Here is a 27,599-nt window from a genome sequence, read left to right on the forward strand (position 1 = left end):
TTTTGGACACTGTCGACTCTTTGTGGATCGAGCTTGTCGACGCAAATAGGCAACACCCAACTACTCCCCCGCCCGTTAAAAGACGAGATGGAAGTCCCGCAAACGCAGCAAACGAGATGTGCGCAGTCCTTTTGGGTGGCCCCGCCTCAGTTGTTTTAAATCTCCTTTACCCCCATGCAAAAAACTAGCAATAGGACCATGTGCTGTACAACGGTGACGCCTACAGAGAAAGTAGTGAATCGCAGTTAAAGGTACAATCTGCAATTCTGCTCTTTAATGTCATTACATATAATTGTAATTAATATATAATATAATACATCCATTGATTCTTGAAGAATACAACTTATAAATGCCTCTTGAGTTTAGGACACTGTCATAACCCAATATATAACTGCAACAATGTTGGCTAAATGCTTCCAAATATGTTCATAACTTGCCTATCATGTTGATCTCATGGACTGGCAGTCTCTCATCCATAGCTCCATCTATGAATTTCAGAATGGTTATTTCTCCAGTCCCAGATGCTGCTGTTTGGCTAAAAACCGAATCCAATGCATCCATTACGAAGCTTAGCCTATGTCTGTGTTATTATGCAAAGATGGTCAACTTAAATTTGACTTCAATACACTCACTGTTGTAGAAAGTATAGGGGGCTCAAGAAAGGTGCTGTTACATTAGCTACTGCTGTGATGAATGTAGTCAGGCAAATTGGCCTTCAGATAGGACTAGTGTAATTATGGAGTGATATCGGGATTATGGGATTGGCATCCTGACAGGAGATATTGTTGGAACACTCCCAAACCACATCCAGCACACTCTCCTCCTTCAAACGATCCCTCAAAACCCATCTTTTTAAATTTGCTTTTAATCTTTAACCATTTTTATTGTTGTTTTTACTGACTGTGCTTTTGTTTTACTTTTTATGTATCTATCTATTCTTGTTCTCTCCATGAAATGTAGTGTCTTTGAGTACTGAGATATACAAAATACTTTACAAAATAAATGCATTATTATTATTATTATTATTATTATTATTATTATTATTATTATTATTATTATTATTATTACATTATTATTACTGACGAAAGCTCTACTAAGCACCATATGCTTACATTTCTTTATGGGTTGTGTAAGGACCTCTCTCAAGTTGGCCTAATAGGCCTAGCCTCATGGGATTCTATTGGTATAGATAGATCAAATCTACTGTCTAGAAATCACCACCATTATTTATTCAGGTTAATAAATAATGCCATATTCCAGCATCGTTTAGTTTGGTTTAGTTTATATGCACAAATAAAAATGCAAAGTTGTCAGCCTAAGCCTACTCTAGATGCAACAGTGCTTTAGTGGTTTTAGCATAAGGGCCTACAATACACAAGAGAAAACGTACATTTTATGAGCACAACACGGTATCCCAGTATTCTACGTTTAAATAAATAAATAAGTAGCTTATAGAGGCTACAGGTTGTTTGCGGCAATATGCAATTTACTGACTGTTCTGTCATTTGATGCCCTGTGCTGCTAGGCTATTGCTGTTCTGCTTTTGTCCGCTGAGTGTCAGCTCTACCTTTTTGGTTATAATGGTTGAGAGAGTAGATTAACTTTTATGTTCCATTATAGGCTACGCATGAAGTAGAACCTAACCCTAACTTTACCATAACTGTTTTCAATTTCAATTTCAATTAGGTGACGTCAGAATCGGCATCTCACTTAGCATTAGCCTCGTCTCCAGGCTTTTATCAGCCTCAAAACATATGAAGAGGACAGCTTTGAGCACCTGTGTGGGTTTTCATGGGGAACAGGCCATTGCGAGAGAAATAATGATTGCATAGAAACTATTCCAGCACAACATGCGTGTATGCAATGACAATTGCATAGTGCAGCTGAAAGTGTAGAACAACCTTTCGCCCGCGACACACCCCACATACTTCGTTCATGCGCCTGCGCGTCCTTAAGAAACTTATGTTATACTTATGTATAAAACAATGAGGACGGATCCCTTTTAAATTATGCTTCACTGTACTGCGCATAGAGCCACACGGGGTTTGACTTCTGCTTCTTGTCTGAGCATTATTTCGAAGATAACTGATCAAGTTGCTGTGCCATAGGCTAATAGTGGCTCCTTCAATGGGATCGGCGTTTTTGGCATCTATGAAGCCAGGAGTATTATCGAGTGGTCTAAAAATAAATACACGTAGGCCTATACAATGTAGTCCTACGTAATTGGCACGGATCAATGCTGGTCTCTCAGCAGTAGTCGCTTCATCTGGGATCAAAGAGGAGGAGAAGAAGGACAAAGGGAGTGCAAGTGTCTTATTTCAGAGACGGTCGGGGGAGGAGAGGAGAGGAGAGAGAGAGAGAGAGAGAGAGAGAGAGAGAGAGAGAGAGAGAGAGAGAGAGAGAGAGAGAGAGGTGTTTGATGAGAGTGCGCTCAAAGCGACTGGTGCTGTCCGTTCAGCACCACAGCTCTCATTTCTCTTTGGATGCCACCAGTGCTATAGCCTACATTTACCCAATTAGAACGGGATTGGACTTAGCCATAGGATTTAATTGTTTGGAGACATACACTCACTTTTCATCCACGCCTTTTGGGGGAATGGTCGTCTTTGCTCCTGGGATGTAGTCATCAGCATTTTGTATTTCTTCCTTCCTTTTTCTTGGGTAGCCACAGGCAGTTTTTTTGCTTCACCTGGCCAACATCTCGAACAGGCATTGAGGCATTATTCTCCTTCGTATGGTTACTACAGTAATTGTGTTTTCTCTTATCATCAAGTGGAGTCAGTGCCTTTTGCTGACTGATTAAATCAGGTGTCGTCCTTATCTTCCTTCTCTTTTCTTCTCTCCTCTCGAGCTCATGTGTCGGCCAGGTCTCAGTGCGTTGCCTCGCGTATGGTTTGCATTATAATGCCTGGGACCTGCTCGAGACATGCCTAAGCGACGCAATGGGCCAAGGCGACGAGAACGATCGTATTGTGATTAACGTGGGAGGGATCAGACACCAGACCTACCGCAGCACACTTCGCACATTACCGGGCACACGGTTAGCTTGGCTCGCCGAGCCCGATGCCCACAGTCACTTTGACTATGATGCCAAGATTGATGAATTCTTCTTTGACCGACACCCAGGTGTCTTTGCCCACATCCTCAATTACTATAGGACCGGCAAGTTGCATTGCCCTGCGGATGTGTGCGGGCCGTTGTACGAGGAGGAGTTGGCGTTTTGGGGCATCGATGAGACGGACGTGGAACCATGCTGTTGGATGACTTATCGACAACATCGAGAGGCTGAGGAGGCTTTGGATAGCTTTGGAGGTGGGCCTGTCGAGAATGGGAATGATGAAGCGGATGGTGACATGGGCGATGCTACGGACGGTGACGAGGAGCTAGAGATGACTAAAAGATTGGCGCTTGGGGACTCCCCAGATGCCAAGGCCGGAGGGCTGTGGCGACGTTGGCAGCGGCGCGTTTGGGCACTCTTCGAGGATCCTTATTCTTCTAAATATGCAAGGGTGAGTTTAAAGAGAGAGAGAGAGAGGATGAACACAAATGTTTCTTTTACAAGTTTTGATATTCAGCATAGTTTTGTCCGACTTCATAACAGTGCTTTGACAATATGTAATCTGCAGTGCTCAAAGATATGCCTATTCATTGGCATTCCAAGCTCAATGGAACCATCACCAACACATAAGTGCATGTGCATTATAGAGAACATGTGCATTATATTTGGGCGTCTTGTCGCATTGATCGGCTGCATCCCTTCCTGCAGCTCAGCTGTGCAACACGCAGCTACCTTACTCCAGGCCCGCAGGAGTTCTCTCATGAATGAATCTCATGAAGACTATAGCTTAACGTAACTTTTGAACAACGGTTTGAATGTTTTATGGGGCCATTATCAGCGTATTGAGGACTACCACATAATGAGCACACCATGAACTAGACGGATAGCATCAGTCCTCTATGCAAGTCCTGTGGACTGGATTGGAGTCGGAGACTTTGTCATGAGTCGAAATCAAAATGACCCCGCCAAAACATCGTTTGAAATAAAATCCTACTTTCACACACTCACCTTCGTTAGGTGGTTATCCCCTTTGTCAGGCATCAAACTTGCGAAATGTGCCTAACAAATAAACAATTTTGCCTAACAAAACTGACTTTTCTACTACTCGGGGGTAGCATATGTTATGAAGCGCGTTTAGGGAGTTAGCGAGCTAAATTAAGCTCGAACTCGGCGTTTGGTCGAAGTTAGCTCGCTAACTCCCTTAGCTCGCTATTAAATGACTTTGAAAGGGACATTTGGCAAGCTTGATGCCCGACAAATGGGACAACCACCCGACGAACTATCAGAGTGAAAGTAGGATTTTATTACAAACTGTGTCTTGGCGGGGTCATTTTTATGTCGATAGCCTACAGTCTCCATCTCCAATGCAGTCTATAGGACTTGCATATGAGGATGCTATCTGGTTAACCATGAACCAAACTCGCCTTTTCCGTGAAAGCTCAATACTGATGAATTGAAAATGGTCAAGAAGAGGAATCTTATCAGGAGATGTTGCATATTCATTAGAGTGTTCTTGTTGATTAACTTTACATCTGTAAGTGATGTGCTGCTTCACATCGTCATGGTTGGGGGTATTTTATGGAGAACCCAAGTGTTTGCATTGTCTGACCTGTTTTTTTCTTGGTGCCATTCAAATCGTAGAAAGTGCCAGGCTTCTAGAAGTAAGACATGTTACTGGTGAACTGGTCTACAGTAGCTCTATGCTGACCCACTGACCTGAGAATAAGATGTGAGGACATTTTATACAATCACGAGCAGTCCATCTTTCCCTAATTCAGCACAGGTTACATTGTTTTGGCATATTGTCCATGTAACATTCTCCAGATGGCTCCTTAATATCGATCAACAATTAACAAATCAATCAATCAATTGATATTCCACACCTTTCTGCATTGTGCTGGATTGTGTTGAATTTGGCTAGCAATTGGTCCGTCCCTAGCATTTGACAGAAGGATGGGCGTCTGCTCATACATATGTGCCCTGGGAGATGGCTACGTCTGTATAGATCAATGTAGAAATGCAGCTGTTTACTCGTTAACACAGGAGCAACCCGGTTTGGCTCCAGCTTAAGCACCTCGTAATCCTCCTGAGAGCTCCAGTGAATGGTGCGCTGCAGGATTGAGTGACAGGCTAGACTACCCCCCCTCTATCACAATGTATATTGTCTATGCTCCGTGTTTCTCTTGTTTATTGTTCCTTCCTATTCTTTGACTCTCTACTTCTCCCATTCTCTCTCTTTCTTTCGCTGTGATAGTTAATCTTTGGCATTACAATGGATGTCTCTGTGTCTGAGCTACTGGAGATCTCTTGAACCATAGATACCATGCAGTGTACTGTACACAAACAGGACATTTGCAGAACTTGAGAGACCAAAATGTGGAATTTCCGTGTCCAGCCAAGGAGTCAATTACATCTAATTAAAGCCACATTAAGCCCCCTATGGTCACTAGGGGCAAACTTAATACTGCTCTATGAGAAAGACCACATGGAAATCCACTTGGGAATCTTGTCCATCTGTAAATTGCCTTTATTCCTGTGATAGAGAGAGAGAGAGAGAGAGAGAGAGAGGGAGGGAGGGAGGGAGGGAGGGAGGGAGAGAGAGAGAGAGAAAGAGAGAGAGAGAGAGAGAGAGAGAGAGAGAGAGAGAGAGAGAGAGAGAGAGAGAGAGAGAGACAGACAGACAGACAGACAGACAGACAGACAGACAGACAGACAGACAGACAGATAGACAGACAGATTGAGAGTGAGAGAGAATCATATTTTGATATCAGGTGGTTCCCTATGCAGGGTGCCATATCCCTGTGTAGACAGTGAAGAGCACCTCATTAACACCTCTCTCTATAACTAACCAGCCTGTGGCTCTGGCATCTCACGCCCTCCTCCTGCTCTGCTGGCATACAAGCTCACGTATACCTGTTGAAATACATGGTCATTAATGCACTACCAGTCTACCATGTAGGTACATGTTGCAGTAAATTACAAACATGGCTCTGTAAACCTAACATTCTTGTGAACAGGTGTTCATACAGCCCTCATCCCTTACAGAGAGACATCACAAGACAGGCATAATCACCTACATCAAGAACAACTTGACTCCTCAAAAACAGTTTGTCCTCAATTTGCAGAGGGGTCTGTGTTTAAGCCATAGTTTGTTTGAGGATCTGTGTTTGAGGACTTTTGATGATTTAGCGTCTACTTCCTGGATTTGTGAGAAGGCAGATTGTCCTGAGTGGTTCATAGATCCCCATTTACAGATATAAAGACATGCTTTAGTAATATATGTTTAAGTGATGATGATGTTGTGAAGTGACATTGTGCAGCTAGAAGAGCGTGCGGATGGGCGTCGGTCGGGTTTGGGAGAGAGGGAAAAGAAGATGTGAGATTGCCCTGGTTAGGAGTGGAGGTGGGAGCTGGATGGAAATGGGTAGGAGGTTTCTTTCTTCTCATTTAGCTACAGCTGTGTGTTGTTGCACCGTTTCACTCTAAAGTCACACAAGAAAACAGCAGTGAGTTTCTGTGGAGGAAGAGATTCAAAATCAATATCATGCTTTAGCTTTTAAAGTGGACGTGTCAGCTTTAATGTGAGGAGACTGCTGTAACCATCCCACCCTGCCAGCAACTTTGACCTCAACCATTCAGGGAGAAAACCGTCCTTGAGTTCAGAATGAGATCCATACTACTTAAAAGGAATGCGAAAAAGTGCACCTGCATCAAAAATGAAGCCTAAGTGTTCACCTTGTTCACCACTCCCTGACAGGGGTGTGTTGGGAGGGAAGCTCTATAACCAGCACAGTGTGAATAACAGATCCATGCTGAACACAGCAAGGCTGGCTGGTCCTTAGAGGGCTGGAGCGATTTGCATTAATTAGGCTACAATAGTGGAGTGGGCACAAACCCTGTTAATTAATGGAGAGACAGGGAGGCATCCCATTACAGATCAGATATGCTGGGTAACCATGCCCCCACTAAACCAGGAAGTGATACCCATTTGAAGGAGCTCCAGACAGAGAGACTGGCTCCAAAGGTTTCTGGAGGGGCTGTGGCTCGGATATTGTTGTATCATACAACACCCATACTTTTTAGTTTATCCTGCACTATGCATTACAATGAGAATATTCATAGGTGTATGTGCTTGGACACCACACACTCACACCTTGTCCCTCCTGCCAGCTGTTTCTTTCAAAGCAAGAACGTTTTACTTCGATGACCTTGATGGAATGTCACACACCTCAACACAGACCCAGACCCAGCCCACAGCTGTCTACAGTGCAACCCCAGCCAGCTGTCCCCTGTTCCCTCAGGTGGGGACATCTCTTGCAGCTCTCCTAAAAGAAGTGGAGCAGGACACCCCTTAAAAAGCACTGGGGTGGGTCCCCACGAGCCCCTGCATTATAAATATCCCTGGCTGAGAGGAACGAGGAGCACGTCAGAGAGCAACTCTAACTGGGGCAATCAACGAAGCAGCATTCAGGGAGCAAATGCCACTGCTGCCTCACAGAGACTACAGTACCCATCATTGGATGGATCACCCAAGACTTGGAATAAAAACACTGAAGAATAGAGAAAGGACTGGACGGGTTAAGAATAAGATTTTAAGATAAGATAGACATTTATTTCCCAGTACAACTTCAGATGGTTATGGATATGATAGAGCAGACTCTACATGAGTGGTCACATGACCAACACAAGTTAACATTACGTTATATCTGACTCCAAAAGATATTTTATGGTTAATAATGATTGATAATGATTTGCTCGTCCCTGTGTGACAAACCTTAACCCTCACCCTAGATTACATTAAGAATACCCAATATACCACTACCGTGCCGTCAAGTTACAATGAATCGCGAGGAGTTTATACTCTACGACTATGTGTTGTTAGAGATGCATGTGAACATTAGACATTAACGGGAGAATCTGGTCATGATTATGTTGCTGTTGCTGTGCTGTTTTAACAGAACCTTTATCTAGCACACAACAGCACATTAATGCACATAGGAAGAATGAGAATAGAGTATCAAATTAACCAATTTAACAGTTCCAAAGTAAAGTATAACTGTAGCAAACAAATGGAAGTTTAACCATATGTTTAATGCTATGTGTGTCAAGGACAACACAGGAGATGGGTGCCCATAGGCCTAATCCGAGAAACTCTAAGGAAATCTTGCTGTCCTTGTCCTTAAATACTATCCAACAATAGAACATAGGTGTGAGAGCCAGTTGGCCTATACTATATACATTATAATAGCAAAGGAATTGACAACAGGCAAGGCGCGATTTCTTCAGGATGTCTACCAGGCATGCTCATTCAACTGTAAATAGATATTCCGGGCTGAAAGATGGGGTTATTGATCACCATTCCCACTGGAAGATCAGACGATCCTTGTCTTTGTCTCAGCCACATTTAAACACATTTAAGTCAAATAGCAGACATTCCCTCTGCCATCATCCACAAGCTGTTAGACTCTGGTCCATAAAAGTCACTCATGACCCCAAACACCCATGATGACAAATTTTGTTCATGACACTGCGAAAACCTACAGCTTTTCGGTCCACGTTGGACCTGAATTTTCACACATCATCACTTTTGGTATATCCTGGAAGTGGCTCTAAAGCTGTGACAGACCATATCTGATCTCTTGTCATTACTTAGATTCTATCCCATTGGAATGTAGACACCGTCCCATATGACTGTCCCATATGAAAGCTTGTCCCATCAGAGACTTCGGTCTGCAATTCTGTGCCCTTCTTGTTGACCAACTTACTTCAGGGCTACCTGGTATTCACAGATCTAATGTGTGACTCTCCAAATTTGATTAGTGAATAAATTAATATAAAAATATACGATTAGTGAATAAATATACATTTTGAGTTGAGACTAAGAAGAAACTGTCAGGCATAATCAATCCTTAAGGATGTTTTCAACCTCTGCAACCAAAGGCATTTTATATTGTGTCACAGTTGTGCAACAGTCAAAAACTAACCAACTGATGTTGTGCAATGGTTTTGAAAGTTTTTTAAATGTCAAAATGCAAATGCTGGAGTTCTGTAGCTTTTGCAATGTTGGATTGACATTGTTATTTGATGGTTATTGGTTAGTCACATGTTGGTTGGAATTAACATTTATACAGTTTATTAGATGTTGTTATGTGATGGTTATTGTTCAACGTTGACTTAAGGTTGTCATTTGATGCTCAATCTCTAATGTGAGTTGAAATGGGTTGAAAATGAACGCTTTCTTAACATTGGCAGTTGACAGTCAGCATCAGACCATCTTACAGTTGAAAATAGTAGTAGTAGTTTTTAAAATGTGTCTCTCTAGAATAGTGGGGGGTGCTGATGACATGGACATGATTTTGCATGAGTGGTGTGGGTAGCAGTGACAAGGAATGGCACACTGGCACTCAGCCTAGGCACCACTGCTACACATGGTGCGGGCAAATGCTTGGTGTATATGTTGCCAGGGTCCATTAGCAGAACCTGTTTCTTTCTCATTTCAGCCTGTATCATTGGACAGTCACAATACACAGATCACTTCCTCTTCAGCTCAGTGGTTCCCTTTCAACAAACTCATGTCACCTAAATGTCGGATTTCTCACCCATTTTCTATGATGCCAACATTTGTTATTATTATATTACGCATCAGTGTCTCAATATCAGTGATTGTAAGAGCTCTTGAGCCTTAGACCTAAATTATCATATTTCAGATAAGAATAATTCACGTTGGTCTTTTTCCAAAATCCAAAAATCCAGCGAAAAGTGATAGGTTGTTATACTGTAGCAAAGGCTTTGGTGATGATTTTGATTATGCCTTGATGATACAGCATGCAGTACTCTTGCCATTTATCTTCAAATTGTTTGAGATGACTGCCATCACTGCTGACAGCGCTGCTTACTTGCAGTACAGTACATTAAGGGGTAGTTTCCGAGACAAAGATTAGGCCTAGTCCTGGATTAATCGCACTGGAAATTTTCCATTGAGGATGCTTTTTAGTCTAGGTCTAGGCTTAATCTGTGTCCTGGAAACCAGCCCTTATTGTCCAGACACCACTATGGTTTGTGTGTGAATAGATAGTCTTGAGTTTTAACAGACTAGAGTAATATCTGCGTAGCCCATTCATCAGTGTGCTGTAAACGCTGAGTGTGCAGTTGTCTCTGTGTGCACAGTCATACAGGAAATAATGTGAAGTGGGATATACACTTTATGTCTCATAGCAATAACCTTGTTATCTGCCTCATCAGAGAACAGAGTGAGTGAGTGGTACAGGGATGTAGGGGAACTCAGAGCTAACTTTGCGTTCTACATGGCATCTGCACAAGCAATACACCATGTAAACTTGAAAGTTAAATTCTATTCATAACCTGAAACTGAAAACAGCCACTTGCATTTTATTCAAGGATGTTACTATGCTTCAAAAACCTTATAGGCATAGGCCTACATAAATGAGCAGTTGATCGCATTGAAATGTCAATCTGACATTATTTTATAGTACCAAGGACTTGTTCTGTATATTTGATGATTTACATTTACATTTTGACATTTAGCAGACGCTTTTATCCAAAGCAACTTACAACAAGTACACTTGTCTAAAGTAAGTGAATCATCTATACATCAGTCATCATAAGCTAAAATCTATGCTAGGACCAGGTGCCATTGGCAGTCACAATGCTAGAAGAAGGAAGGTTTATTTTTATTTAATTTTGTATTATTATTATTTAAAAAAAAAGATTAACAGTAGAGGAACTGTACAGAGGGGTAGTGGGGGGTAAAGAGGTCTTTAGGAGGGACAGTCAAGATGTAGGCTGAAGAGATGGATCTTCAGTCTACAGCGGAAGATAGGTAGTGACTCTGCAGTCCTAACAGCAGTGGGAAGCTCATTCCACCACCAGGGCGCCAAGACAGTGAAAAGCTGTGACTGAACAGCTGCATCCTCATAGAGCCAGCGGTGCCAGGCGGGCAGCCGAGGTGGAAATGGAGTAAAAAAAGGAGTAATCGGGCAGGGGTTTGGGGGCTTACCATTGCTTGCAAGTAGGGAGGAGCTGTTCCCTTTACCGCCCGATAGGCGAGCACCAGGGTCTTGAATCTGATGCGCGCTACAACCGGGAGCCAGTGAAAGGTGCGGAGGAGGGGGGGGGGGGGTGAAATGAGAGAATTTGGGGAGATTGAACATCAGACGGGTAGCAGCATTCTGGATGAGCTGCAGAGGTCTGATGGCGGAGGTGGGGAGCCCAGCCAAGTGCGTTGCAGTAGTCAAGGCAGGAGATCACAAGTGCCTGGACCAAGAGTTGTGCTGCTTCTCTCGTGAGGAATGGACGTATGGAGGTCACAGTGGAGTTCTCGACTGTGATGGAGGAAACCATCTGCGGGGGGGGGGGGGAGAGAAAGAGTTGAGTGTCATTAGTGTAGCAGTGGTAGGAGAAACCATGTGAGGAAATTACAAAGCCAAGAGATTTGGTATAAAGGGAGAACAGTAAGGGCCCTAGGATGGAGCCCTGGGGGGGGGGGGCGCGTGAAGAGGACAGCGACCCTCTCCACGTCACCTGGTAAGAGCGATCGGCCAGGTAGGATGCAAACCAGGAGAGTGCAGAGCTAGAGATGCCCAACTCTGAGAGAGAGAAGGATCTGGTGGTTTACTGTGTCGATTGCAACAGACAGGTCCAGAAGAATGAGAGGACAGGGAGGAAGCTTGAGCAGAGTGGAGGGTCTCTGTGACAGCAAGGAGAGCAGTCTCAGTAGTCGTAGTAGTGTCCAGCCTTAAAGCCAGATTGGTGAGGTTAAAGGAGGTTGTTCTGAAGGAGATAGTGAGACAGTTGGTTAGAGACAGCACGTTCAAGTGTTTTAGATAAGAAAGAGAGAAGGGATACTGGTCTGTAGTTATGGACAGCAGACGGGTCAAGAGTTGGCTTCTTGAGAAGAGGCTTGACTCTGGCTGTCTTAAAGACAGCTGGGACAGATCCTGTGGATAGAGAGGAATTGATTATGGTGGTAAGGAACGGAAGGAGGTCTTTGGAGATGGATTGGAGAAAGGGTGAGGGGATAGGATCGAGAGGGCAGGTGGTTGCACGCTTGGATGTGACAAGTTTTAGTATATCATCAGGGGAGAGGGGGGGAAGCTGATGAACCAGAGACCGGGTGTAGCGCAGTGGGTTTAGGAGGAGTGGTAGCGGTGTTGGCGAGAGGTTGAGTGAAGGAGCTGCTAATGTCATCAACCTTCTTTTCAAAGTAGTTGACAAAGTCATCTGCAGACAGGGAGGAGGGGGGGGGGGCGTTGAGGAGTGAGGAAAATGTGGAGAACAGTTTCCTTGGGTCAGACGCAGAGGATTGAATTTTGGAATGGTAGTAAGAATTTTTAGCAGCTGATGCAGAGGAGGTGTAGTTGAGGAGGTGAGAGAGATAAGGTTTTAGGTCATCAGGGAGGCCGGTTTTACTCCATTTCCTCTCAGCTGCCTGGAGCCCTAATCTACAAGTTTGCAGGGTTTCAGACAGCCAAGGAGCACATGGAGAGGATCGTGCTGGCCTTGTGGTCAGTGAACAGAAAGAGTCAAAGGATGAGGAAAAAGTGGACACGAGGGTGGAGGAGGTTGCATCAATAGATAGAAGGGAGAAAGATTCAACAGAGGGTAGGGAGGATAAGACAGAGGAAGAGAGAGAGGTGAGGGAGAGGGTTCTGACTGGGAGGGGGTGGATTTGAGGGGAAGGGAGAAGGATACAAAATGATGGTCTGGAAGAGGGGTAACAGTAAGGTTGGAGGTATGGAAGGATCTGGTGAAGACAAGGTCGAGCTGATTGCCTGCCTTATGAGTCGGAGGAGAGTGGGAAAAGGTAAGGTTGAACGAGGAGAGAACGTTAAGAAGGTCAGACAAGTGAAACTTCTCTGACTGGATGTAGAAGTCACCCAGTAGTGTGAGCGGTGTGCCATCTTCAGGGAAGAGGCTGAGAAGGACATCCATTTCTTTCTTGAAATTAGAAAGCTGCCCAGGGGAACGATAGATAACAACAATGTGAAGTTTGACAGGGAAGGTGACAGAAACAGCATGGAATTCGAAGGTGGATATGGACAGGTGTGATAAGGGAAGGACATTATGTGACCACTTAGGTGAGATGAGGAGCCCTGTGCCACCCCCTCGACCAGAGAGTCTAGGGGAGTGAAAAAAGGAGTAGGCATCAGAGAGAGCTGCCGGAGTAGCTGTGTTTCCGGTGTAATCCATGTCTCAGTGAGAACCAGGAAGTGGAGGGACATGAAGCAGACATAGGCTGAAATAGCCTCTGCCTTCCGGACTGCTGACTGGCAGTTCCAAAGTCCTCCCGCGACAGCGAGGTCGTGGCCGATTGAGCATGGTGGGTAGACTAGATTGGTTGGGTTGCGAGGGGGAGGTATAGCGTCTATGTGTCCTCCTGAGGGATGAAATAACAGGAATGGGGAGAAAGCACATTGTGGTAGTTACAGGTATAGTTGGAGGGTTTGCAAGGCAATATGAGATGCAGGTAGCGCTATATACACACAAGCGTAGCGAAAACAAATCCTTAGTCGTCTGGCCCTTCTCTCAGGCCTTCCTTGATGGACTCCCTCGTCTTTGTGTCAGGCGTCTTCGTGTCAAGAGGCTATCGCAGAGGCTGTCCCTCTTAGACAGTCAGGATAGAAGTACAGATTCTGTAATTGCTGATGACCTAGCAGAGTTGCAGCCCCTCCCACCAAACAACCAGTTAATGACCAGCCTGTTTAAGTAGTTAGCAAAGTTGCAGCCCCTCCCACTAGTACTTGACAGTGATTGGCTTCAAACACAGTCTATTCTCAACAGAAACTAGCACCCTAGGCTTCTGGCAAGATAACTTACAGCAACACACTAAGTCTAAACAAGAGTCTAAACAAGATTAATTCACCACAAAAGTCAAAATTTACTTTGTTGCAGTGTGGAGCTGCCAGCCAGCTTATGTAGTTAGCAATGTTGCTGTCTGTATAGCTGCATTGGCCAAGTGTGTGTTTTATGGATTGATGAATGACAAACCACTCATGATATTAGCTAGTTTATTACAGAAGTGTTGTGGCCTTTAGTTGTTAATGTTGTGGGTAGTGGGAGTGGATTGTGTCCACCTATTGACACTGCCATTAAACTGTCAATCAAGGCAAATCAGAGCTGTTCATACATACAGTAGGCTTAACGTACAAGGGTATTTTTCACACAAAAATGCTTGTGGACAGTTGTTAGACAGGGACTTTACTTTGATCCCTTTGGCAGTGACCCCATAGGGTACTTGATTCATGGCATAACCTTCTCTTGTCTCATTAGGATCTGCTGATTCTAGAAAGCTTTATGAGCCCCCAGGGGCTCTCCCTCACTTCCCTCCTCACCATCAGATTCCTCCCCAATAACATCTAGTCACACTAACACAAGCACACACACTACTATTGTGTATTGATTTAATGAAACATAAAAACATGTAGTACAGTATACTGTACATAAATGCAGACTAAAACACACAAGTACACCATTGTCACAACCTCATAAAACCCACAGAAAGGCAAAATGGATGGGTGGAGAGAAAGGTAGTTACATAAGAGAACGTGACATGCTTTCATCTCTAGGAGGTATGCGTCTAAAAGAGATGGAGAGAGTGGGAGTGGTTGTAGGAGAGAAGGGTCTGCTTGCAGGTTTATTTTTTAGCATTGACTCAAAGCTGCTGTCTCCCACACTTAGTGGCACTGTGTCTGAGGCTTCCAACTCACCTAAATTGTTTTTGCATAACTGGTTATTTTGATATGCTCTTAATGTAATGTACCTTGCAGCTCTTTCACTTATAATACTTTATTGTTGTATTCACTACAGTATCCTCTAACCCGAACCCTGTAGAACCATATCCTCACGATACAGAAACTCAACCTGTATTGTAGATTTAACAGGAAACGTGTCCAAATACTTTGCTCAACAGTGAGATATCTCCATAATTATTGAATTTTGATAACCATTCAGTGCCATTGCTTCTCAATGTCAATAAAGTCAGGTACTTGTTGTTATTGTTGTTGTTGTTGTTGCTGTTGTTGTTGTTGTTGTTGTTATTGTTATCGATGTTAATGAAGCTCCATCTTGCCAAGGTATGATGGAGTGCAGTGTGGCTGGCGGATGTTTAGTTGTTGGGTGTTTATTTCCCACAGGTCTGTTCTATTAACAGCCCTGATGAGAAGAGGAGTCTGTGATGCAAACTGACAGGATGAGGGCTAGCTGCTGATTGGTTTGCATTGAGAGAGTGGCTATATGCTCAGTCATAATCGTAGCATTGTCCTTGGTTCCCCCCATCCATCTGAAGGATGAGGCCTTGCCCAGCCAGACACCAAGGGAAAATTTCCCTCACTGTTAAAGATGCCACTTCACTGGACTAAATGTCTGAGTTCTCCAAGGCTCTCTTAAGAACATACAGTATGGTAACGCTTTATTTTGCAATCTTGTTTCAGTATTTACAATGTTTACTTTGGGGTAACTAACAGGTACAAAATTAAAGTGGTGCTGAATTGTAAACAAACAAAACTATTAAAAAATGATTATGATATTACCATTTTCACAATGTGCTTTTTTGCAGACTGTCAAATAGGCATCAGGCAATGCCCATGCCCTCTCCATTATGTCTGTAGTGATACAGATTCAGGAGTCTGACTCTGAGATTACAGTGTTGTTCTAGTTGAATTAGAACATTATGCAGTTTGGGTCTGTGCTATGCGTGGGATTGTATGTGTGGGATTATATGTGGGTAGTCTGAGCTGCTCCTTCCTTCACCTGTAATCTAAACAACAAAATGGCTCAAATCCAACACCGTAACATGCTACAGTACTGACAGACCTGACCTGACCAGATTCATTGTCTCACTTGGAATGTTTTCACTTTACTTTCACAATGCAGGAAATTTGACTTCGTAATGGATAATTAAAAAGACTTCCTGTTATCCTGTAAAACAGATTCATCAGGACTCAACAAGTAATCACATTTATTATGGTAAATCCGGAAAACAAACCTATATCTAAACTACAACACTATAATTCACATGCAGTAATTCACGTGAGTGTGTTATAATGCACTTATATTATAATATATTACTATACAGTACCAGTCAAAAGTTTGGACACACCTTCTCATTCAATGGTCTTTATTTTTTATTATTTTCTACATTATAGATTAATATTGAAGACATCAAAACTATGAGGGAACACATATGGAATTATGTAGTAAACAAAAAAGTGTTAAACAAACCAGAATATGTTTTATATTTTAGATTCTTCAAAGTAGTCACCTTTTGCTTTGATGACAGCTTTGCACACTCTTGGCAAGGTGTGTCCAAACCTTTGACTGGTACTGTATATTACCTCTTATTTATAGTATAGCACTGAGTTCGTTTGTCGTGAATTGCTTTTTGTGCTTGTCCTTCTTCCAGAGTGTTTTCCATCATCAACTGTACCACACACACACACACACACTCAAGTTTGGTCAAAAGTTAACCTATAGTATAACACTTGATTGACAGTATTTTGACAGTACCTATACAATCTTACTTGTAACAACAACTTTACTTGTCATGTGCTGTATGAATTATGTTGTTTTTTATTTTATCGTTTATGCTACATTGTTTTATGTTACAAACTGTACAGAAAGTTTGTCAGCAGCAAGCATTGTTCCCCAGGCATGTGATACAGGCAGCAATGGTGTCCAGTAATGCAGTTGACAAATACAGAAGGACGTCTGTCACCTTTTCTGGGCTTGTCACCAAGTCTTATGAACACAGGTCCGTGATGACAAGGACACTAACAGTCTCTTCTTACTGGCTGGAGTACAGCTGTCCTCATTTCAGAAACCCAAGCAGTAAGGTGTTTTTATGTGGAGGGCACGGATGGAGACACATATAGAGAAAGAAAACAAAGTCATTTTGATTGCCATTTAGACAAGATAGAGAGGTGTGTGTGTGTGTCTGTGTGTGTGTGTGTGTGTGTGTGTGTGTGTGTGTGTGTGTGTGTGTGTTTCAAAGAAAGCCAGCTGAGAGTTGAAGACCTCTCCAGACACCACTCTGCCTGTCATGTGTGCCTGCCATCTCCAGACCTCTGCAGCCTACCATCTGTTTCATTAGCACACATTGCACAAGGGCCTCGTAAAAGTTATAAAGTAAATGATAAATGGGTATGGCACATGATACGCATCACGTTATCAATGTTGGTCGTTGGAATATTGTGTCAAATAAATCGATAAATAGACAATTCTATCATATATGCGGGAGCTATACAATGTACAAAACTTATAACGGGGGTTTGGGCAAACTCACAAGCTTCAGAAGAGCGTGCGAAGTGGGCGTGTACAGCAAATGGCGGCAGATTTGATAATTTGGATGGTAAGACTACAGTCTACACAATACAATATTTACCAATCTAACGTTACACTAGCACACAATGCCTTGTACAAAAGAGAGAGTAAACCCGGATAGTTACTTTGAAGCGCCTTGAACTTTGATCGCTTGAAGAAAACACAGTGTCCTTTCCATCCACACTCTCAAGATGAACACGCAGCAAGCGAAATCCAGCAAGAGGATCAGGTTTGGGCTGTTGTAACCTTTGCTAGTTGGAGAATATAAAGTTTGTATTGTAGCAGTTGTTTTGTGGTAGTGGTGGTTAGCCTTTTGCTAACGCTGCAGGAAATCCTAACTTTTACAGGCGGTTTAAGCTCGTGGTACAGCAGGAGGTCCTTTGTTCCAGGTGTGATAAAAGGAGGGGGGGGAGTGACTACTAAGAGACTGAGACCATGGTCTTCCTCACCTACATTGAGGGCGTCTGCATGGTGTGGTTTACCTTTGAGTTCCTAATGCGTGTCACCTTCTGTCCAAACAGTGAGTAAGTGACTTTAGTCTCCCAGCTGCACCGACTAGGCCAGTCAACAACTGGTCTCATGTCCATTAAAGATTGTGCTGTGACAACTTAGGTTTATAGGCTCTGAAAAGGGGAAGGTCAGAAAAGGGGAAGGTCATAAACCTTGATGAACCTTAATTGGTCAGAGATCAACTGGGCGTCACATTCAGCATTTCATTCTAAATGTCATTATTCCCAGTATTGATCATTCTGAGGAAAATGGTGTCTTGTACTTTCGTTTAACATATAGGAGGGGTGAAGATGTGGAGGTAACTTTCCTTTGTGAGTTATTTCCTACTTCAAAGGAGAGGGATTTGTAGGTTATAGGTGTGTGGGGGGGCGAGGGGAAATGGCCTGGCACAAGGGGTCATCTGCTCTACAGCCTGCAGCTTGCACAGCCTTCAACAACAATAGCGAGAATCAGAGTCAGCCTCCCTTGCACAATTTTTCATAGTCATGATCTTCCTTCAATTGAATGGGTCAGTCAGACTTTCTGCATCTGCTGTCTCTGATTCTAGTCGTGTCAAGTGGGACATATAGAATGTAGTAGTCTGAATTTGACTTTAGCGAGCCATGGGAAATCATTATGCAAGGGTCACTTCGTTTCTCAACACTCTATAGTGTGTTTCTTTTTTCAATTTAACCTTTTCTCCTGAGAAGCTATTAAGGGGGTGTTTGTTATGAGAATCAGTGTCGCAATCACATTCTAAGGAGTGCGCTCACTGACTCATACCATATTTGGAGTTCAAAGGTATCATTTGATTTACAGTATGTTGTATAGGTTATATTGACATTGTACTGGGTTCTTGGCAGAAACAAAAGTTGGCCAAGTTTGTTATTGGTGAAGGATATTGAAGGGGCCATGTAAGGGCCATGTAAAACAAAAACAAAAATCAAATGAAGACCGTACAATTCTTGTTAAACCGTAAATGGCATTTATCTCTAGAAACCCTGCTTGTCCAGGTAGGGCTCCAGCTCACGTGACTGTGTGCTGTACGTGCCTGGCAGAGAGAGCCTCCTAGCCCTGAGCCAGACCCGGCTGTTTAATATTCCAGTGGTGTTAAGTGGAGTTACACAACCCCATCAGCCTTCTCTGGCAGCATCAGCAGCATCAGCAGCAGTAGCAGCACTAGCAGCACTGCTATCAGACTCAGGCTAATCTATGGGCAGCCATATCAGAGAGGATTATACATTAAAACACTATTCTGAATCAATGAGTGCAGCTCCCTGGCATGGTCACGTGGCATCGTTTGGGCCTTGTGCAGTGCCCACTCTTCTCGAAAGAAAACCTCAAATGCCTGCTAGTGCAAAACCTGACCTAAAAAAAAGCTTCCTCATGTAAAATACAGCAGAGCCCCCTTTCCCCATTTAAACTGATGTAACTCAGCTGACCTTCTATGTGAGAAGCACCCTTTTAGGGGCATGTCCTTCCAAGAGGCACCCGTATTTAAGAACACTGACCTAGATTTTTGTTCCTACAGGTTTGTACTGTACTCTAAGCTCAGCTCCCTCACTTATAATCTCTCCCTGTCTTTTTTCTTCTCCCCCCTATTTCTCTCCCTCCCACTTTTCCCTCCCTCCCCATTCTTCTCTCCCTCCCTCCTTCCTTCACTCTCTCCCTCCCCATCCCTCTCTCTCTCTCTCTCTCTCTCTCTCTCCCTATCTCCCTCTCTATCTCTCTCCACTCCCCCCTTTTCTCCCTCTTCCTCTCTCACTCCTTCCCTTCCTCCCTCCCTCTGTATCTCCTACAGTGGGTGGCATTCGCCTCTCTGTTCTTCATTGTGGTGTCCATCACCACCTTCTGCCTGGAGACGCACGAGGCCTTCAACCCCATCATCAACCGTACCGAAATCGACCCGCTGGACAACATCACGCGTGTCTACCAAGAGACTGAGACCGTGGTCTTCCTCACCTACATTGAGGGTGTCTGCGTGGTGTGGTTTACCTTTGAGTTCCTAATGCGTGTCACCTTCTGTCCAAACAAGCTGGAGTTTATCCGGAACACCTTGAATATTATCGACTTCGTAGCCATCCTGCCCTTCTACCTGGAGGTAGCGTTGAGCGGGCTCTCGTCTAAGGCAGCCAAGGATGTATTAGGTTTCCTGCGAGTGGTACGTTTCGTCAGGATCCTGCGAATCTTCAAGCTGACTCGACACTTTGTGGGGCTAAGGGTCCTAGGCCACACGCTCCGAGCCAGCACCAACGAGTTCCTGCTCCTCATCATCTTCCTCGCCCTCGGAGTCCTCATCTTTGCTACAATGATCTATTATGCTGAGCGGATCGGTGCCAAGCCCAACGACCCTCGCGCCAGTGAGCATACGCACTTTAAGAACATTCCTATTGGATTTTGGTGGGCGGTGGTGACCATGACCACCCTCGGCTATGGAGACATGTACCCTCAGACGTGGTCGGGCATGCTGGTGGGCGCCCTGTGTGCCCTGTCAGGTGTGCTGACCATCGCCATGCCAGTGCCTGTTATTGTCAACAACTTTGGGATGTATTACTCACTGGCTATGGCTAAGCAGAAACTACCAAAGAAAAAGAACAAGCATATCCCCCGTGCCCCACAGCTGGGCTCACCCAACTACTGTAAGTCAGGGGTGAACTCTCCCCACAACAGCACGAGTGAAACGTGCCCCTTGGCACCGCAGGAAGAGATCCAAGAGCCGAGCAGAGCAGAGACCAGACCGGAGACCAGAGCAGAGTCCAGAGCAGAGTCCAGAGCAGAGTCCAGAGTAGAGACCACCAGAGCAGGTAAGAAACCTCACACTGGCTAGATGGATGAGAAATACACATGGTCAAATATGAGACTAAACCCCCTTTTACCATACCTCTGAAAGTCCCTTCTACTCACCAATCACAATTCTGCACACTGCCATCTCACCAGGAACTGTTGAATGTACTGAGCCCCTAGCTACACAGTATGTGACCACTGCACATATACATATACATACCACTCCCTCCCCAGACATGATGAACCTCATACCACACCAGACTACCCCCCATTTTTTATTTTTAGTTGTAGTTTGCTTGTTTGCTGTCTCAGCAAAAACACAAATGCTGAGACAGAAGTTTAGGCTTCTGTTTTTCCTGAGGGTGAGTGCCTAAGATAGCTGGGCTACATTAAGGCTGTATAGGCCATGAAAGTATGGAACTATTTAGCATAATTTGTAAAATCTCTTATACATTATAAAAATAAGTGGTTTAACTGCAAGTTGTTTAACAGTGGTTATCTTATATGATTACTGTAGCACCAGTGGTATGAGTGCATTTAAAGTGTGTGACTCACGGGAGAGAAGAGGAGAGGAGATGAGGAGAGAGAGAGAGAGAGAGTAGGGGGTGGGGACTTCTTCAAGGAGAACTCATCAATTGCAGGAAGTCCCTGGGACTTCCTGATGACACAGGTGTGATGAATGACTCAGCTGTGATTCTCTTTCTTTTTTTCTCCTTGGTCAGCTTGGAGACCTGATCATCTGTAGAGAGCATACACTGCCTTGGGGCCTCAGCTATTTTCAGTCTTTTTAATCTAATTTATTGATGTCTTTCTGTATACAGTAGCTGTATCGCCCAGTCCCCAGGGCCCCAATCATACTGATTCCATGTGTTCCTTTGTCAGTGAGGTAGTGTGAATAGTGTGTATTTATAACCTGCCTGCCATTGAAATAGCCATGAGTGCATCTGTTGACAGCTGTATATTTACTGTCACCTGTCACCTTTAACCATCACAGGCAATGTCCATGACTAACAGCCACGAACACACACACACACACACACACACACACACACACACACACACACACACACACACACACACACACACACACACACACATACACACACACACACACACACGCACATGCACCTAGTCAGATGATGGTGGCTCCACTTTCTGTGCCATAAGGTCCTATCACCTGAACTAACTGCCTGCAGAGACAGAGAGAGAGCGGGAGAGACAGAATGAGAGAATATCCAAAGGTGACATGAGCTGACTGTCGCAGGAGTAGCAAGGTTCACACACTTTATGACTCTCCTCTACTGTACACTACACTCATCGCAATCAGGTGTACAGTACCGTACAATGTCCTCTGTGATCTTAGGAGATTTTTCACCAAATACTGCAGTACTGTACTGTATGTTCTCTCTGGAGGTGGTAAAGGGAGTGCTTGTTTTCACCTTCCTACCATCCTCTCTCACTTAATGTCTTATTTATTTAATTCCCCCCCCCCCCCCTCTCTTTCTTTGTGCCAGTGCATGTTGCCATGGCAACGGTGTCCAAGCAACCCACAATAGGATTCTGGTTCTGCAAGGAACTGCAGCCATTCACTAGCTTCTCCCTATTCACTCTTATTCAAACTGGATTGCAGAGAATTCCAGAGTAACAAGGCAATGGGATACTCCTCTACCACTCAATCAGAAAACAATGGGTGCACAGTGGTTGCAGTTCATCCTACAGTACATACAGTATATTATAACATGTAACATACACACTTTATTAGGTACACCTTGCTAGTACCGGGTTGGACCCCCTTTTGCCTTCAGAACTGCCTTAATTGTTTGTGCCATTGATTCAACAAGGTGTTGGAAACATTCCTCAGAGATTTTGGTCCATATTGACATGATAGCATCATTGCTGCAGATTTGTCGGCTGCACATCCATGATGCGAATCTCCCGTTCCACCATATCCCAAAGGTGCTCTATTGGATTGAGATCTGGTGACTGTGGAGGCCATTGGAGTACAGTGAACTCATTGTCAAACCAGTTTGAGATGATGTGAGCTTTGTAACATGGCGCGTTATCCTGCTGGAAGTAGCCATCAGAAGATGGGTACACTGTGGTCATAAAGGGATGGACATGGTCAGCAACAATACTCAGGTAGGCTGTGGCGTTTAAATGATGCTCAATTGGTACTAAGGGGCCCAAAGTGTGCCAAGAAAATATCCCCCACACCATTAGATATTTACGTTCGCGAGCAGTTGAACAGGTGTACCTAATGAAGTGGCCGGTGAGTGTATATGTGACTACAACACATGGAAATCGAAGGCAACACATCACAACTCATAAATTTCAGGGTAACTACAGGGGAATTACTTATGTTATCAATGTGCAATACTAAGTGTACTGGAAGAACAGGCAGTCACATAGTACTTTTTATAGTTCATTCATTTCCCTCATGATTACAAAAACGTGAGAGGTGTAAGCTATAGGCACACACTCACATACATGCACACATGCTCACACACACACACACACACACACACACACACACACACACACACACACACACACACACACACAAACAAACATGTACCGTCAAGAAGGGTTGGGTTCAACTCAGGGGGAAAATGAATAATGTACATGAGTTTGGTGCTGGCACATGAGTTGGCATTCTCTGTAGATGGCTTCCCATGGAGTAAGCACTCTGTCTGAGGCCTGCAGTTATTAGGAGAGAGAGGAGCTGTTGATCAGGACTAGAGATGTGCCTCATATGCCAAACATGCAATACATACGTTTCCTCCATCCACAGTAGAGCTCACTCTCCCTGAAACAGAGAAGCCCTGCATGGAATGGGAAAGGTTACATAACTTTTAAAGCACTCCTCATAAAGTGGGTCCCCTGAGTAGCTGATGTAATGAAGCGCATACTAGCTTGACACACACACACAGACACACACACACACACACACACACACACACACAGACACAGACACACACACACACACACACACACACACACACACACACACACACACACACACACATACACACAGACACACACACACACACACACACACACACACACACACACACACACACACACACACACACACACACATACACACAACCTGCACAAGAATGCACACACTGGCAGAAAAACGTACTTGCTTGTTGATGAGATCTATAAAGAACTATGTAAAATGATCAGTGTGACATTTTACTGGGATGTTTATAGATTTCCACCCTGTGCTGTGTTTTAAGCTTTTTTGTTTTGTTTTGTTTTGGGGCATTTTGTTTTGGGTTAGGGCTCCTTTAGGGGTCCTCGCACCTCGTGTCCCTGTCTCCATTCATTTGGTTACTCCCTGTAAATACCAATGATTGGCTGTGAAAGATGACTGCACACCTTCTCACATGCTCACCCAAGATGACTGTGAGAGTGCAGTGCCAAGGCAGAAGGCATTAAGAAAGCTTGTGCAGTCTGAAACATGGCCTCTAAAATGGCTCTCATCATTAATTCAATGGGCTGTGGTTAGCCATACATGAACACAGACATAAGCTGCTGTGTCAGATCTGCTGCACATCAAAATCCTGGATATACAGCACAGAGAGAATGCACCTAATTCAAACACACATTGTATCTCCCATTTTGGATAAAGCTTATTGTTTAGTGTTTTGAGGCAATATTACAGTACACTATTGTGTTGGATGACAGGTGAAGGGGGATCATATCACATGATCTCAGATGACAGCAAAGTTATATGATTGTGCTTTAGTCTATGTAATGCTGGGGGGATATTTCCATGAGAAATGATATCATTGTATTGTGATAAAGGTTATTACAGTAGATAGTACAGTAGAAAGTAGAAATGCCAGCTACAGAAAGGGGCTATGGAGGTACAGTATACAGTAGCAGTGAACCACGATGCATGCCTGTGTTGGCAGCGTTCTCCTCCATGATGGCAGTGCCTGAACAGACCCAGTGAGAGACCCAATAACGCTGTGTCACCCTTACCCTCCTTTCCTCTCCTTAATGACCCTGCCATCTGGACAAACGCTCTAACCCTAACCATCACATCAGACATGCTCCATGAACAGACCAACTGACCAATTAATAGATACCCATGACCTGGATATGGATATCCAAAAGATAAATGAGTAGACAGAGGGAGGAATAAAAGGAGGAGGGGGAAAAAATACACATTTCAGCAGGGTTAGGTAGAGAAAGAGAGGAAATAATAGAGGGTTCCATAAAGGAAGAGATGATGGTGGAGAAATGAGTGACGGAGGGAGGGTGAAGGAGAGAACACTGCCTTTATTCATTGAACTATTCTGAAGAAAGTGACTCACACCCCCTCCTTCCCTCTCCCCTCCCTCCTCTCTGTCCCAGGGGGTCTGCATCAGATCTACAGTGGCTCAGTGTGACTGTGGGGGGGGGGGGGGGGGGTCGCCTGCTGCATGCTGCCTACTGCACTGACAGGAGCAGATGAAATAGTGTACATGTGTACCAGGGTGGAGCCTCACTGCAGCACATACTTCTGCTAATCTCTAGAAGTGTTAAACCCACAAATAACCTTTTACTGCAGTGGTGACAAGGGTGATCTGAACAACACAGTCTAATGGGGAATGAACCACAGACTAGAGGTGTACTGTACTGTACACAAGGGCCACATGACATATGCAATGCTTAATGCAATGCTTCATAGTTGATTTTTGAGGAAGAGCCTAATTCATCTGATTTGGTAAATCAGGGATCAGAAAGTGTTTCTGTAAAGTATGTATAGTGGTTTGCACCCAGTTTTCATCTCACAGTGTGAGGTTTCTTTTCAAGAAAGGACAGGATGATATAAGGCAAGTATGTAGACATCAAGTCTGTACATTAGTAATGATGGGCTGGGCACCAGGAGCTGTTTCATAGTCCAGTGCATTGCAAGTGAAAATACAAGAGGGAGCGGTAAATATTCCTTGATATTGTAGATGTACCTCTGTTTTGTGTTGTGAATTGTTCTGTCTGGCCTCCACATCAAATGTATCTCGGGTAGACCGTCCTTCCATGTTAGTATGCCATACATGTACAATGGCTTCGGAAAGTATTCAGACCCCTTCACTTTTTCCACATTTTGTTGTGTGATAGACTCAATTTAAAATGGATTAAAACATTTTGTTTTGCCATCAATCCACACACAATACCCCATAATGACAAAGCGAAAACACGTTTTTAGAAATTCTGCAAATTTATTAAAATTGAAATACAGAAATACCTAATTTACATAGGTATTCAGATCCTTTTTGGGTCTGTTCCAGCTGCCGCAGTCAGGCAAATTACCTTCGCTGTCATGCAGCAAGAATAGAGAGGCTTAGACTGAGTTTCTTCCCCCATGCCATCAGGATCATCAACGACGACCCCACCAGTGCCCCCCTCAAGTCACTCACACACTCACTGACATCATAGCACATACGCACACACATAATTACCCATTGCAGACTCATCTTTTCACTGTAATTAACTGTACTGTCAACCTGCCATTGGCATTGTATATAGCCATTCCATTGTGTACATTGCTTACATTGCTGTTTATACTGCTGTCTATATTCTATTTATTTTTACATTTATTGTTGCACTCCTCTGTGGCACTGTCACTTTTATATTTCACTGTATACTTGTATGCACGTGACAAATAAAGAATCTTGAATCTTGAATCTTGAATCTTTTCTTTGCTAGCTCAAATGCAAAAATGTCATCAACAAATCACTCAATACGTTGAATTGAGTCCATCTTAATGCAAGGATAATAGTTAATGTGATTTTGGAATTAATATCTTTGTTTTTATAGGGTCTCTGATTTGCATAGAAATGAATTACACACTGTGTGGATCAGGTTGTCATTACAAACTGAGCAAATTGAGAGGAACAAAACTGCTCAGGAATGCGACCCTGAGGCCTGGGGAGACTTACAAAAATCTACAGCTGAATGGTGGAGAGGAAAAAGCACAGTCGATGGGACAACATCATCTCAGTCACTCTACAATATTGGTCTGTAACCAAGTGGCCAAAAAGAAACCCTGAATGGAAAATTATCTATCTCATATCCATAATTGTGTTTGCAACAATGAATTCAAGTGATACAGCAAAAAAGTGGCTGGAAATGTGTTTATTTGGTTTTACTACAAAGCATTAAGTTTGGTGCAAATCCAGCACATGCAATGCAGTTTCATTTGAAGAATAGTGGTAACTGCATCATGTTATGGATATGTTTGTCACCGCAAGGACTGGAGAGATTGTCAGGATAAGAAAATAGCAAAAGAAAATTATAAAATTTGCTGACTTGGTAGTGACATCCTAATCCACACAGTGTGTAATTGATTCCTAAGCAAACCAGAGACTAGCCCTAACAAAAGATATTCATTCCGAAATCACATAACTATTATCCTTGCACTCAGATGGACTTAATTCAACTTGTTGAGTGATTTATTGAAGACATTGTTGCATTTGAGCAAATTTGTGCCATAGCAAAGGGTCTGAATACTTTTCAGGTATTTCTATATTTCAATTTTAATAAATGTGCAAACATTTCTAAAAATGTGTTTTTGCTTTGTCATTATGGGGTAATGTATGTGGATTGATGGCAAAAACATTTTTTTTAATCCATTTTAAATTGAGTCTATAACACAACAAAATGTGGAAAAAGTGAAGGAACCTGAATACTTTCCAAAGTATGTATCTGACATGTGCTTCTGTGTTTCAAGATCCCACCAAAGTGAATGGGGAAGCAGCCAAGGCAGCACTGGCCAACGAAGACTGTCCCCACATAGACCAGGCCATGTCACCTGAGGACGGACTTTTCAGTCCCGCCGACCGGGGCGAGCAGCCCTGCTTCCTGCTGTCTATGGGCGGACGGCAAGGCCACACAGGCGCCAGAGTGAGGAAGGGTACGTAACATATTGGCACCCCCA

The 27,599-nt window shown here is 43.7% G+C and overlaps 1 protein-coding gene across 2 annotated transcripts in view; it reads left to right on the forward strand.

The window, feature by feature from the left end:
• Positions 1-2,942: 2,942 nt before the first annotated feature.
• The window catches only part of kcnc1a (potassium voltage-gated channel, Shaw-related subfamily, member 1a), a gene marked incomplete at both ends in the record, with an annotated part of 28,590 nt that continues 3,933 nt past the window's right edge, over positions 2,943-27,599 (forward strand). The window contains 3 exons of one of the 2 annotated variants that reach the window (XM_083687938.1): positions 2,943-3,509; positions 19,686-20,622; positions 27,405-27,575. In XM_083687938.1, coding sequence (XP_083544064.1) covers positions 2,943-3,509; positions 19,686-20,622; positions 27,405-27,575 — 1,675 coding nt within the window. Of the gene's footprint in view, positions 3,510-19,685; positions 20,623-27,392; positions 27,584-27,599 lie in introns of those variants that run through there. The other variant, XM_083687939.1, reaches the window with a different exon arrangement.

This window comes from Argentina silus, assembly GCF_951799395.1.
Source record: "Argentina silus genome assembly, chromosome: 2".
NCBI lineage: Eukaryota > Metazoa > Chordata > Actinopteri > Argentiniformes > Argentinidae > Argentina > Argentina silus.